This window comes from Macrotis lagotis, chromosome 4 (assembly GCF_037893015.1).
Source record: "Macrotis lagotis isolate mMagLag1 chromosome 4, bilby.v1.9.chrom.fasta, whole genome shotgun sequence".
NCBI classification, from domain to species: domain Eukaryota; kingdom Metazoa; phylum Chordata; class Mammalia; order Peramelemorphia; family Peramelidae; genus Macrotis; species Macrotis lagotis.
This window is the reverse complement of record NC_133661.1, coordinates 77,670,112-77,685,325: the sequence shown is the minus strand read 5'-3', so window position 1 is coordinate 77,685,325 and position 15,214 is coordinate 77,670,112. Positions and strand designations below refer to the sequence as shown.

General features: G+C 44.2%; 1 protein-coding gene across 1 annotated transcript in view; it reads left to right on the top strand.

Annotated features, from left to right (window-relative positions):
• The first annotated feature begins 248 nt into the window (after positions 1-248).
• UBTD1 (ubiquitin domain containing 1) overlaps positions 249-15,214 on the top strand; it is a 54,419-nt gene continuing 39,453 nt past the window's right edge. Inside the window, exon 1 of the mRNA XM_074233215.1 lies at positions 249-785. Coding sequence (XP_074089316.1) covers positions 716-785 — 70 coding nt within the window. The 5' untranslated portion in view covers positions 249-715. The remainder of the gene's footprint in view (positions 786-15,214) is intronic.

Sequence of the window (15,214 nt, the reverse complement as noted above, 5' to 3'; positions counted from 1 at the left end):
CGTGGCGAGGGCCTGGGCGAGGGAAGGTGGCCCGGGTCACGTGTCGGCCCCCTCCCGGCCGGACCGTCCCGCGGCGGAGGGGAAGGGGGGCGGCGGCGCGGGGCGTTCCGTGGGTCCGCGGGGCGGGCGGCACGGAGCCGCGCCTCGGGCCGCGAACGGAACGGGGCGAGCGGAGGGGCCGGGCGCCGGGACGGGTACCTGGGCTGGGTGGGGCCCGAGCGGGACGCCCCCTCGGGGGAGCCCAATGAGAGAGCCGGGCCCGGGCCGGGGCGGGGCGGGGCCGACGGTCACATGCTCACCTGGGCCGGGGGGGCGGAGCCAGAGCCGGGCCGGGCCGGGGCGGGGCGGGGCTTGGCAGGTGAGTGACAGCCTCCGGGGCCGGAGCCCGAAGGGAGCCGGGAGCTGGGTCGGAGTCGCCTCGGCCGCGGTGGCCGCCCCGCTCGCGCTCCGTCCCGGACCTCTGCCCTCGGCCCGGGCCGGCCGCGGCGCCCCTGGCCCGGCCGCCGGGGCGGGCCCCCGAGCGCCGGGGGGGTGCCGCCCGCTCTCCCGCAAAGTTTGTGGCGGATCGGGCGGCGGGGGCCGAGCGCGCCCCGGGGAGCGAGGGGCAACGACCGATGCCGAACGGCCGGAGCAGTTGAGTCCGGCGTGACCCGGGGGCCGCTCGGGGCGTCGGAGCAGCCGCCGCCGGCGCATGGGGCCGGGCTGAGCCGCGGCCATGGGCAACTGCGTGGGGAGACAGCGCCGAGAGAGGCCGGCCGCGCCGGGGCACCCCCGCAAGCGAGCAGGTGAGGACCCGGGCCCGGGCCGGGGACCCCCGCGGAGCCGCACCAACACGCCCAACCGACGCCGGGGAGGGCCCGGGGGGCGACTCGGGCTGGGCTTCCCTGCCGCCTCCCCGGCTGCACCCTTGCGGGCCGCCCCAGGGCTCGCGCCGGGCTAAAGCCCTTGGCCCCGGGATGCGAGCCCCCCGCTTTCTGCCGTCCTCCTCCTCCTGCCCCTGCCCCCCGAATGTGGGCCAACCAGCCGGCCGGGTCGCCCGCGCCGGCCTCCCCTTCACGCCCCAAGCAGCCTCCGATTTGGGGGCGTCCGCCCGGCCCTCGCCTCCCCGCGCCGCCCCGGCGCAGCTGGGTCTTGTCTCCGCTGGCAGCCGGTCCCCGGGGCGGCCGGACCTGCCCGCGAGGCTGTCCCCCTCAGCTCCCCTCCACCTGCCTGCTCTCCAGCTCATTCCTCATCCCGCCCAGCCACCCTTCTTAGGAAACATTCCTGCATTTTTCACCGCCCCGAGTGAGAAGCGATCTTCCCCTTCCTTCCTCCTCTGAGTCTCTCTTGTCACTATTCTCTGCGCTGTTGATCTGGTGCTTCCCTTCAGTATCTTGTGTTAACTTTTATTTTCTGTTTGTGCCCCCGGTTGAGGGCAGGCATGGCTTTAGGAGACCACAGATTTAAAACTTAAAGGGATCTTGGATGCCATCTAGGCCCATGCCCTTATTTTGTGGAGGAAGAAAAATTAAGGCTCAGGATGTAAGAGACACTCTAAGAGTTATTCATTTAAATAGTTCTCCCATCCAGCGGGCTTCTGTACTTCACATGTAATTTTCCTTCAGCAAATTTCTATCAAGGATACACTGTGTGCATCCCTAAGTTTGGAATGATAGAAAGACAACAATGTAACATTCCTGCCATCAGAAAGCTTCCTTTGAGGGTGTGTGTGTGTGTGTGTGTGTGTGTGTGTGTGTGTGTGTCTGTCTCTTTGGGGGGGGGTTCAGAGAGAGACACAGAGTGTACCAAAGTATAATATAATTTATCTTGCTGAACAGAGTTGGCACAATGGGTTCTTAGTGGGAGGGTCACAAAGGGGACAATCTTTGCAACTTGGTCAAAGGGGGTATGTGTGGGGGAGATCCTTTTTTTCAGGCAAAGGTTTGAAATCATGGTAAATACTTGGCATTCCAGCAACATATCTGAAAACCTCACCCTGTGACACAGTTTAACTTATCGACTGTTCCTCCATTGAAGGATCCTCCCACAAGATCTTTACCATTCTCATCCTTTGAATTGGATGGAGTTCTTCATGAGAAGAATTTGATAATTTCCCTCCCTTTCATTACACTCCCTGAATAGATATCCTTCCCTGCCACAAAAATTACTTTTGACTAGACCAATGAGGTAGTTGAATGGTATGCTCTCACTTGTTAGACTTAGGTGACTAAATGGGAAGGTGATTTGCTTGATTCCATCCTATGTGTAGCACCTGAGACTGATGGAATTAGAGATATTTGTTGGCCTTGGGGATTCCTGGTCTCTATTTCTATTCCAGATGTTTGCTGCATTGGACCCAATGGGTGAGGATCAATGGACCCAATACACATAGTCACTATGGCTCTTCTTCTGCCTTCCCTCATCTGTTAACCCTTTTTCTTTCTGGGACTATGCCCTTCAACAACTGAGAAGGAAAACAGAAACTGAAGGTTTGTCCTTGGTGCCACAAGAAACCTTCTCTTGACTCCTTTGATTTGGGGAGTTCTTAAAATAGGAATCCTGCTAAGAATGCAGGGGCTGGAAGGCCTCTTGTCAGCGTCTTCCATTTACCCCAGTCAGAATGCTGATTGCCGAGCCCTTATCTTGGCTACACTGCCAGCTGGGATTTGTGAAGGTGAATCCAGGAGCTCAGATGGGGAGTGGTATGTGGTCTCTGTGTGTGCGCGCGTGTGTGTTTGTGTGTGTCTAGACTCTGGATGGTCTCTGCCTTGACTTATCATGCAAGATTTACAGTCATACTGGAAGAAAAGAGCTGATTCTATAGTGAGAACCTGGGTTCAAATTCTAGCTCTTCCACTTTTAGCTGAAGTCATTTCTCTCTTTGGACCTTGATTCTGTATAATGGAGTTCATGGCACCAGGTGATCCTAGGCTTCTTCACTCCTAAATCCTGCAAAATTTATACCTGCTCCTTGCCTGATTCCCAGAACTCTCTCCTATGCACAATATGTTCATATTGGTTCATGAGCTGAGATCTTGGTTTTAGTTACAGTTCTGCCTTAAAAAAGAGACTTAATCCTTAACTCCCCCTCCCCCTTTAGAGCTTCATAAGGTATATAATAATAACCAGACACCTTCAGACTTTAAAAGGCTTTTGTGGGAAGAAAAAGTAAGCTAGTCATTGTGATGTACATCCTTTGGAAAAGTTCTGAGCTTTGTACAAATATGAGATGGGAGAGTGTCTCGTTCATTTGACATTTGGAGGGAATGGGGAACAGACATTTAGCTTTGAAAATATCCAAACTTTTTTAAAAATCATTTTTTTAAATGAAAATTTTACTAAAATGAATTCATTGCTGTCTTTAAGGCTATTTCTCATGGTATGTCCTTTAGTCTTTTCTTGCTGAACCAGAGTCGTGGCCATCTAAGACTTGAATATGTGCCCTGATATTAAATCCCCCAGATTTTGGAATAGGTGCATGGGGGCCCAAAAGAATCCACACAGAAGTCATGTTCATGAACTTAAGTGTCAGGACAGGGTAGGTCAGACAGGTCTTGTATTTTTTTAAGTTTCTGGACTCTTGGTCACATTTTGAAAAGTCAAGGTTGTCTTTGTATCCCAGCTTGGGGTGCATTAAAGTGGGTGGGGCTGACCCTGCTGCCTGAATGGATCTGAAAAGCAGTTGATACTGTCTTGTTTCTTTTCATAATGTTGACTTGTTGTTCTTGTTTTTTATTATCCTCATTTCCCTCTGAGAGATGTAAGAATAATATGATCTGCCACAGAGATAGGGAAGCATAAAAACAGGAACAAGACTAAAAGCAGCAGGTAGAGTATTTGACAAGGCTCTGTCTGCACATATCCTGGGGCCAGGGCTGCAGATTGCTTCCCCCTTCTTCTGGAATGGAGTGATTGCCTGTTTGGGGGGGATCAGCTTGTACTGATCATCCTAACCCCATCTGAATTTCCTGTACTCTGGGCATCTTGAGGGAAAATAAGATTTGCCTACTGGGTTCTAGTCCCCTGGGGTACTCCAGCCCTCCTTCAGACCTGAGACACAGGTGTACCCCTTTGACTTTAGGCCTGATGCCAGCCTTATAAAATGATCTCCAGAGCAAAGCTAAGCAGTATTCTTTGGCAGTAACTAAAACCTAGGCAGAGGAAACTTGGCTAATACACAGACACTGAAATCCGGGTGCAGATCTCTGCTTTGAGCCAAGGCCCCGCCTCCTTACACCTTGTATTAAAGAGAGCCTCTTTCCTTATTGAGGGAAATACTTTTCTGATGGAAGTATCAGTCCTGATTTCCTAGTTTCGTAACTGAAGGAGGCACAGGTGCAGTACGGTCCTTAGAAAAGATTTAGAGACCTTTAAATTTTGTATGTTAAGAATAGGACAATTGAGGTGCAAATCCATGTTGGTATAGTTATCAATGACCCTCTGATAAGAATAATAACATTTACTAGTGTTTTCAGATAGTAAAGCACTTTCCTTTCTTATCTCTTTGGATCCTCTCAACCATCCAGCAAGATAAAGAAATTGGGATTTAAAAGTGACTTGCCAGAGGCACAGAACTAAGTAACAGGAACAAGATTTGAACTCCAGTCTTTGTGACTTCTATTCTATTCTCTATACCACTGAGCTGCTCTTTAGTATTAGAAGACCCTGCCAGGGCCACCACTGAATGCGGGAGATTCTGAAGCCTTCGTTCATAGCTGCCCCTTTGCCACCTCCTCACTTTTCAGCCTCATCCACTCCTACCAACATCACCACCACTGCTTCCCCCTACCAAAAAAAACAACACCAAAACAAATTATCTAGCTTAGGAGGGCACCTGAGGCTCCCATCTCTCCTGCTCCTTCTCCCTCCTAGGGAGGTACTCCCTAGGCCCATTAAATACTCTGCCCTGTAGTCGATCTGGCCCTGGTTTGGGTTCCTAGGAGCAACACAAATAGAAGGTAAACAAACACCTCTATCTCCTCAGGTTAATGGGCCAGCTTGGAAGCTTCCAAGTTCCAGAAACTCAGGCACTTGACAGTGGCCACTTGAGGGACTCTGGATTTGCTCCTGATTTCTCAAGGGAATTGATGAAATACAGATTTGTGTTAGGAAAGTACTTGTGCTGTATTATTTTTTTTCCTTTGTAATTGCTTATGTAGAAATAGCCACAGTATAAATAGAGAATGGGGGGAAGTTATCTACATAATTTTTTTTTTAGGTTTTTGCAAGGCAAATGGGGTTAAGTGGCTTGTCCAAGGCCACACAACTAGGTAATTATTAAGTGTCTGAGACCAGATTTGAACCCAGGTCCTCCTGACTCCAAGGCTGGTGCTTTATCCACTACGCTACCCAAGTTATCTACATAATTAAACCCCCTTTTTAACCCCAGATACCCAGGTGTTTGAAATAAACATATCTGTATTTGGGGGCTCCACCCCTTCCATAGCTAGGGAATCACTTCATTTTGTGTGTTTTGACACAGCCAATACAACCTTTTTGTATGATTGTGCCTCTATCTCTTTCAGTGTCTGTCACATGCACATGTGCACCCCCCCACTTGAAGTTTCCCTAAAGGTCTCCTGTGTCTCCTGTCTATAATCCCCTCCAGCCTTGCCTTCCTTAGCCTCTAGTCCCAGAGGGTAGTTGTCTTTGTGTGCCAAATAACAGTTTTTTAGCTTGGGTTGTTTGGAGCAGAAGAGCTGGGTACGAAGTACAGGGAAACAAGACCCTCTCTTCTTTATCCCCCTCTCCCTGTTTATAAGGTGTGTTTTAGAAACTGATGTTAGGAGGCTTCATGTCAAGCATGTTATTGTCTCCTTGCTTACTGCAGAATCAGCCCTTGCTGTAGGGTGGTCTCTTCTGGCTCCAAGTCTCTGAAGAGTCTGTTCTCCATTTTGTCCCTATACTTGCCTCTCATTGCTCACAGTATTTATCTGTGTTGTCTGTCACCAGAGCTTGGACTTCTAGATACTTTGCCCATCACTTTTTATAGGTTTTGTTTCCTGAAAACATTTTCTGAAGCTTCCAGGCAGGATGCCCGTGAATTTCTGTATCCAGATGCATTTTTCATGTTTCACAACTGAATTTCTGTACATTTTTGTCCGAGAGCCATCTGTCTAGCTAGGAGAGTGGCCGTTTTAAACTGATTAAAAACTTAAAATTGTACTGATGTTCTAAACTTGCTTGGTAACTTTTATACTTTGTTTCATTGCTATGCCTGATGTAGCTGAGGGTGACCACGTGATGTAGTGGAGGACTGGGCTGACCAGGAGACTTGCAGGCTGACATTTCAGCTCTTACATATCGCAGGAGCTTTGGGCCATGGACAAGTCGCTTAACCTGCCCTGCCCCAGCCTTCTTTGCAAGCTGGTTGCAACTTTGTGATGGATGTGTAGTTTCTACCTTGAGAGTTTCCTTTCAAGACAGCCTTTACAGATGTCTAAACCAAAAAGTAGAGGATTATAACAGTTTTTTTCAGCCATTCTTGGTAATCTTCATTAGGACTTTTTTGTCCATTCTACTCATTCTCATTCGCTTTTCCTTTTTTAAATAAAAGCCTTTTCTGATTTGTGTCCCTTGACTTTAATAGCATCACAATATTCCTTTATCACAATGTGTCACAATTTAACCATTATTGTATATTTAGGTTGCTTCTAATTTTTTGCTATTCCATACATAAAAATGACTGGAGAGGGGTGGCTAGGTGGCATAGTGGATAAAGCACCGGCCCTGGAGTCAGGAGTACCTGGGTTCAAATCCAGTCTCAGACACTTAATAATTACCTAGCTGTGTGGCCTTGGGCAAGCCACTTAACCCCATTGCCTTGCAAAAAACCTATAAATAAATAAATAAATAAATAAAAATGACTGGAGAGCAGAGGGCATTTACCCCATATTCATTTTTTCTTTTTTGCAGGGTGCTTTGCTGGAGTGTCCAATACCCTTTTCCTTTCTTCCTCCACTTGCTCTCATGGGCCCTACTCATTTAACCATCTTCCCCACCATCTTTTCAGCAGTTAGCTTGCCTTCCCCCAGCACCTTTGCTTTCTAATTCTGGAACCATAATTAGATCCATACTGCCATTATTCTTAGAAAGGATTTGTCAATCTGTGCTCCTAAGTCTCCTAACAAGAACCCTGGTAATTTTTTTTTTTTTTTGTGTTGGGGCATCAATCAGGGTTAAGTGACTTGTTGGGTCACACAACTTGAGTCAAGTATCTTAGGCTGGATATGAACTCAGGTCCTCCTGACTCCAAGGCATGTGCTCTGTTGTTTCACTATCTAGTGGCCCCACTGCTAACTTTTCCTAACCAGAATGCCTCCTGGGCCATACTCCTAAAAATACAGGTGGTTTTCTATGTTAGAATTTAAGCTTCTTGAGATCAGGAACTGCTTCTACTTCTTGTTTTATCTACCCAGTGCTTGACTTCTCTGTGCTCTTCCATTGCATCCTTAGGACTTCAGAGGCCTGCCCATCTGAACTGAAGCTGACATTTCTTACAGAAATTTCTCCCTCATAGAGTATGACAACCTTGAGAGTAGGTTGTCAAGATATTTCTTGTGTCCCAGTTTTTAGCAGCTTTTCATTCATTAATAAATATTTTAATTCAATTATACCCAATAAAATGGTATATTGTAGGCTGAATTCATACACAGTGAACTTACACACTGTGATTCATATTGGGCTAGGCCTTGTGCCCCTTTCAGAGACATTGTACAAAAAAGTGGACACTGCCTCACTTATAGAGATTACATTTCTTTGGGAACAGCTTCCCATTGTCTTAATATTTCCCTTCTTTTTCCATCTCTCCTGAACTTATGTTTGGTGCTTTGGTGGGCATGGTCTGTAGGAATAGAGGCAGCCCTCTAGAAAGGGGCAGCCTTCCAGGCTAGTCCCATAGACACTGGGGCAGGGTTCCAGAATCTCATTTTCTCTGCAGGAGGATTTACGTCCCAGGGTCTGCTCACTGTTTACTTTGTGCCCTTTTCCCATTTACCCTATCGGTTTCACTTTTGTACCTATTTGGTATCACTTTCTGGTGCTGAAGAAGGGGATATGAGACCATAAGTGGCCTTGGTGCTTTTTCTCATTTCAATAATTGGAAAAAGGTTTTTTTGCAAATCTTTCTTCCTTCCTCCTTTCCCCTCTTCCCCAACCAGAACCTACATAAATAGACAGTGGGAATCAGATTAAAGAAGATGAGGAGGGGGTGTGCTGGCCCTTTGATCTAGTCAGCACCTTCCATAATAGCAGAACAGAGCCCAGGACTGACAGCATGAGAGGTCAGTTGTGCCATTTTGGTTACAAAACTCTTTCCTACACTTAGGGAAATGGGCTTTGAGAGATTAGACTGACTAGTTCAGGATCACACCTCTTTTCACAAGTTGCGAGCCAGGATATAACCAAGTTCAGTTTTCCTCCCCTACCCCTTGGCCTCCTTCCTTGAGACTAGCCCAGTGAAGACAGATCTGCCTGGTTCTGGTGACAGAATCTTATTATGTCTGAGAAGAACAGGGACTTGTTGGACAGGTGGGAGAAGCGAGAGAGAGAGCAGTGTCACAGAAACAGACGTAATTGCAGAAGGCTGAGAATTGAGTGAAGGAGGAGAAGGTAAAGAACTAAATTTAGATTTTCTTTAAAAAAATTTTCTTTTTTAAAAACTTTAAACTTTTACATAAAAAAGAGCATATTCATACACAACAGCAAAACCCAAGAGAGAATTCTAGATGAAATTTTAAATGTTTTTACATTTCATATCATTTGCATTTTAAAAATATATGTAATAGATTTGATGCTTTACTTTTTTTTTTTGAGAGAGTTTATTTATTTTGAATTTTACAATTTTTCCCCTAATCTTCCTTCCCTCTCCCCACGCCCCCACAGAAGGCATTATGTTAGTCTTTACATTGTTTCCATGGTATACATTGATCTAAGTTGAATGTGATGAGAGAGAATTCATATCCTTAAGGAAGAAACAAAGTATAAGAGATAACAAAATTATATAATAAAATAATGATTTTTTAAAAATTAAAGGTAATAGTCTTTGGTCTTTGTTCAAATCCTACAATTCTTTCTCTGGATACAGATGGTAATCTCCATCATAGAGACTCCAAAATTGTCCCTGATTATTGCACTGATGGAATGAGCAAATCCATTAAGGTTGACCATCACCCCTATGTTGCTGTTAGGGTGTACAATGTTCTTCTGGTTCTGCTCATCTCTGATGCTTTACTTTCAAAATTATCTTGCTTTTTGGTTCTTTCTTCTAAACTTCTTTTGTTCTCTTCTGTGTAAAGTTACCATGGACTTTTAAATTTTTTAAAAATTTTTATTTATTTAAGGCAGTGGGGTTAAGTGACTTGCCCAAGGTCACACAGCTAAGCAATCATTACGTGTCTGAGGTCAGATTTGAACTCAGGTCTCCTGACTCCAGGGCCGGTGTTCTACCGACTATGCCACCTAGCTGCCCCTACCAGGGACTTTTGAGGGAGGTTCATTATTGCTAACCCACCTTCAATCCTGGATCCTTCCCTCCCTCCACCATATTAACTGAGGGAGAAAAGAAGAAAAGCCATGTAAAACATGGACATAGACAAACAAAAGCCATCTCTTTAATGACCATGTTCAGAAGGTTGTCTCTGTACCTTGTGCCCAATACCTCACTCTGGGGTGGTGAGTCCTTTGACTCATTAGAGAACCTGCATAGAAACAAACAATTAGTGTTTTGGCCAGAGGTTTTTTGGTTTTGTTTTTTTAGGTTTTTGCAAGGCAAATGGGGTTAAGTGGCTTGCCCAAGGCCACACAGCTAGGTAATTATTAAGTGTCTGAGACCAGATTTGAACCCAGGTACTCCTGACTCCAGGGACTGTGCTTTATTCACTGCGCCTTGTAGCTACCCCTTGGCCAGAGTTTTTAAGTCTTTCAAAGTTTTTTTCTTTGTAATGTTGTATAAATTTCTACTCACTTGAGTCTTTCTCAATTCATTCTATAAAGGATTCTCTGAAATTCATCTTTTCTTACAACATAATATTCTATTTCTCCTATATATTCTCAGCTGTGTAGGAGGAATCTTCCCTTTGATTCCCTGTCATTTTGCTTTTGACTCAAGATGCCCACCCTAGTATTGTCCTCCTATTATTCCCTCCACTCTTCCCCACCTTTGTGTGTTTATGTAGAATCACTCTTTTTGTCCATTCTAGAGAAGGGTGATGTTCATGTGATGCCCGATGTCCCAGTCCCTTCTTCTGTATTATCACTCATAAACCCCACTTATGACAAATACCTTCCTTCCTTTTACACTCCCTTTAAGGCTTCCCAATAGTCATTCTGCCCCTATCTCCACCCCCACCCCCATATTTTCTTTCTTCCTTTTTTTTTGCAAGGCAATGAGAAGTGACTTGCCCAAAGTCACACTGTTAGGTGATTATTAAGTGTCTAAGACTGGATTTGAACTCAAGTCCTCCTAACTCCAGGGTCAGTGCTCTATCCACTGCGCCACCTAGCCACCCCCGATTTCTTGAAATGCTCCTGTCTAGGCTTTAAAATTCCTTGATCTGTTCTCCAGGTCAGATATCCTTCTTTTTCTTTTTGTCTTGATTTTTTTTTTATCTCATTTGATTTCTATTGATCTGTCATAGTTTTCGGGAAGTTCATTTCTTGGATTAGATTTACTCTTTTTTTAAAGTTACCTTTTCTCTTAATTTTTTCCTCCAGAGGCTTTTTTATTCTCTTCAGTCTTATTTCTTCTAGGTATTTATATAGTCTGGAGAATTATTTTTTTCTTCTTTTAATTCTTTGCTTGCAGTTATTTCTACCTTGGTGGGCGATCTCTAGGGCTACAATAATTTTCAATACCAGTTAATGTTTTACTCATCTCTCCAGTTTTAGTTATTGAGCTGGGACTCTGTGCTAGGGCACTGCTTTTCTCCGTACCCCCTTCACAACTCATGAGTTAGTCAACCCTGTTTGGCATTGCTTTGGATCACTTGGTCCTTGTACTGATTTCCACCCCAGTGGTTTGGCTCCCTCTCTGCAGAGCCTCTGGCTGGTCCCATCTTAGGGTGCATTTTGTCAACTTTCTAGTCTTTGGGGGGCTTTCTAGTTCTCCATTCTGGGACTTTTTTTTTTTTTTTTGCATGGCAAATGGGGTTAAGTGGCTTGCCCAAGGCCACACAGCTAGGTAATTATTAAGTGTCTGAGACCAGATTTGGACCCAGGTACTCCTGACTCCAAGGCCAGTGCTTGCCACCTAGCCACCCCAATTCTAGGACTTTATTAGAAAAATTGCAACCAGACACAGAACAGAAGGATTGAACCTATCTTGGTCCTACCAGAAGGCTACCCAGGTTGACCCTGAGTCCTCTGAGGGGTCAAGGAGAAACCTAACTCTGTGTATGTTGGGGTAGAATATATAATTTAATATAGTTTCTGATTGTATTTCTTGATCATTATTTAGTATGGTTGGAACTTGTGTTTTGTTGAAGTAGATGTAGTAGCATTGCCCAGGCTACTAACTTGACTGAAAGTCTGGAATATTTTTCAAAGAGTTTAGCTGAGAAGGGGAGGAGAAAAATTAGAATTGCTAGAACGAGGCTAAGATTTTTTAGGAATGGAGACTTGGTGTGTTTGCAGGCAGTAGGGAAGAAACCGATGGTAGAGGGAGGTGTGGAAGGTTATAGAACGGGAAATGGGATCTAATCTCTGAAGATGATGGTCTGGGATTGGTATCAAGGTTTCACGTAGAGGAATTGATCTAGGTGATCTGTATTGGGTATATAAGGGTGGGCAGGGGAGGCAGATTGGGCTTTATTTTTTCCAAGGAGATAATAAGAGAGCAAGCAGCATGGGAAGGAAAGCTATGGGAGTGTGTGTGTGGGGGGGTGAATTGGAATTCTCCTAATAGCATGAGCAAAGGCCCACAAAGGCATAGATTCATTTTCATTCACTTTATGCCTATTATGTGCAAAGCCAAGGACAAAATAATAATGCCCTTTAGAGAGTACTTGTACATGGGTTATCTTATATGATCCTCACAACAACCCCAGAAGATAGGTGTGCCAACATTTCAAGTTTAGCTGAGCATCTAAGTGGTTTGCCAGGGTGCCAGTAGGAGCCCAGGCAGCTAGACAACCCTGAACACCACAGGATGAACTTACTGTAAATTAAAAAAGAAAATCAAAGCAAGTGTATACACTAGAGATCTGCACTATCATAGACATGCTTTTCTTTTTATCATGTGTATGGAAATGCATGTTTTATTTAGTATTTAAATTTGGAATATGAAAATTAAAGTACCTCTGAGGTCTTCCTAATTGTTAGCTCTCAGCCCTCTCCATTCTGCCCTTGAGAAGACAGAGACTGCAGCCTGGAACCCTTAGGTGCTCCAGGGTCTGGGCCTTGTCCATTTACCGGACATTAACAGTACTCCACTGTGAGATGTAGGGTGCCCTAAACAGGAAGGTGTCACCCCCTCCTTCCAGCTCACCCTTTGTGGGGGAGGGCAGGAGAAGCACTTCAGACTCTACTCATCTCTGATAATTCCTTTGAGACCCAAGAGGATCCAAAGAACTGGTCCAAGTCCAGGAATGTTCATAAAACAAACAAATAAATTCAGCAAAGCAAGATGTTCTGATACAGTTCTCTTAGTACCTGACTTTCTGCTGTCTTCATCCTAAAAGTCACCTAGAAGTGCACTGTGCTCAAACTGACATTTTAGAAGATTAACTATTCCTTTTCAATCACCCATTCTCTTTTAGCTATTATAATAGCTAAGTGTTGGTCCCTCTGCTACTTAGAACTTATTGTTCCCCTCCTCAGCACACACACAATGAGAAATCAAATAATTTAAACAGGGCAACTATACATCAGGCCCCAAGTAATGGCCATGTGTGGTCCTTTAAAGTGCAAGGAGAGCAGTGTGCTTGGGGGGAAATTGTGATTAGTTTAACTTCAATTCAAGAAATGAGACAGAGCAGTGGAGAGAAAATAAGAAGGGTGGGGTCTGATGAAAGGGGCCTTGTAACACTAAGCTAGATAGTCTAGATTGATGCTTTAGTCACCTTGGGAGCCATTTTGGAAAGTTCTTGCTATGATGGAAAATGTTTTAAGATAAATCTGGCAGTCCTTCAGGATAGATGGAAGGAGGAAGAGATCAGCCTTTGCATAGGGTGATAAGAACCTCAATTTAGGATTGTAAGGAAAGAGATAAATCTTAAGGGCACTTTAAAGGAAGAATTCAAAGAACTGTGACAGATTTGTTGTACCTGATAATAACAGGCTGTTGTGGATGAAAAATAATAATGATATAATTTTCAGAAATAAGAAATTTTTAGGGGGAATTGGTTTAGAGGAGATGAGAAGGTAACTAAAAGGAACAATTTAGAGCAAATAATTGGGGAGATTTTTTTTTTTTTAGATTTTGGAAGAACCTTTACATGGTTAAAAGTATCTGGTGAAAAGATGGGGTAGAGAGGAAGACTGTAGGTTTTAGAGGAGGAAGGATTGGTTTGAAAGCTCAGCCCTTTCAGTGGAATCTAATGTATAAGCCTTTTGAGAGGAGAAAATAACTTAGTTCTCAAAGACCAAAGGGAACTGATACAGCTGGTGTAATCAGGGAACATTTTAACTTAAGAAACCTTTCCTGATTGTCTAATGGGATTTTTAAAATGCTTAGCAGAGGTACATAATAAGCATCCTACAAATGCTGTTGTCATCATCATCATCATCATTATTATTATTATTATTATTATTATTATTATTATTATTATTATTATTATTATTATTATTATGGCTCAGGATGACCTAGAGCCTTGGGTTATCCTTGGCTTTTGAAAGGAAAGGGGTATCTTCCGTCTTGAACTTAAAGCCTTTTTTCTCTCACTCTCCTGGTTCAGACCCTTCCTTGGGATCTGGGGTGTAGGGGCCATCTCATATCCCTGAAGTAGACTCCTTTTCTGGTCATAACTTTGTTTCCTGACCCCTGCAAACAGGAATCTGAATCCTTTCCTGACATTCTTCCATTGTCCAGCATGGAGTCACCTAGCTCTCTCTCCAGCCAGCCTCTGCACAGCTCCTTCTTCCTTCCTTTTCCCATCATCAGTGGAACCTGTGCTTTCTTGGCTCATAGAATTAAGGGATAGCATTACCCCCTCTGAACACTTTTCCTTCCAACACTCATTACTGCTATTTTCTCCCCCTCAAGCTGCTGTTTTCCTAGAACCTTGGAGCTTTCTTGAATCTTCCCAAGAGTGAGGGTTTGGATTTGGTTAGGCCTCTTCAATCAGAACTCAGTTTTAGCCTAGATCATGCCCCTAGCTTCCTCTCGGCTATTACTATCTCCTGTGGCACATTCTCTCATGTTTTTTTTCCACTCCTTAATCAGCAATCATTTTGTCTACCTTCCATTCCCGATTTCTCTGCCCCAGAGTCTCTCTGTTTATGCATCCCACATTGAACTTTGTTTCAAGTATTTCTGTGTTTTATCCAATTCACTTTCTCTTGGAGATATTTTCTGTATTGACTGATACTGAATTGGAAATTCAAGGATAGTTAGAATTACAGGATACGTTGGAGAGAATCTCAGAGGCAGGGGGGAAAGAACACAGCTTGGTATTCAAATCCTGAATTTTTGTTTTGACCATGCTCCTTGCGGACACTTATATCTTTAAATCCCTAGTACATTGGATTGGATTGTGGCTGTGGAGCTTTTTGTTGTTTTAAACTAGACCCATGTGTTTTTAAATGTATGTGGAAAAGAATTGAAAACCAAGGGTTCCTCTTGTTAGGGGGACTAGTTGAACAAATTATGGTGTATGAATGCAATAGAATACTAATGACACTGTAGAAGCAAGCAGCTTTCAAAGAACTATCAATATAATGCCAGCCAGGATTCCAGAGGACCCACAGTGACAAAGCATAAACCTGACTAAGACTCCTCCTGACTCCAGACTTGGGATACAGAATGAAAGACATTTTGGGAATCTAGCCAGTAAGGGAATTTGTTTCCCTTACCTCTGCATATTTGTTATAAGGGCCTTGCTTTTTTTTTTGTTCATTTGTTGTTTTGCGTGTGATTGTTTTATTAAAATATTTTGTTTTTCCTACTACATGCAATGGTAGTTTTTCCAATTTTTTTTTTGCAAGGTTTTAAGTTTTACAGTTTTTCTCCCTCCCCTTGGCAAACAGCAATCTAATATAGACTTTACATTTGTAACTATGCTAAACATAGATCGAAATT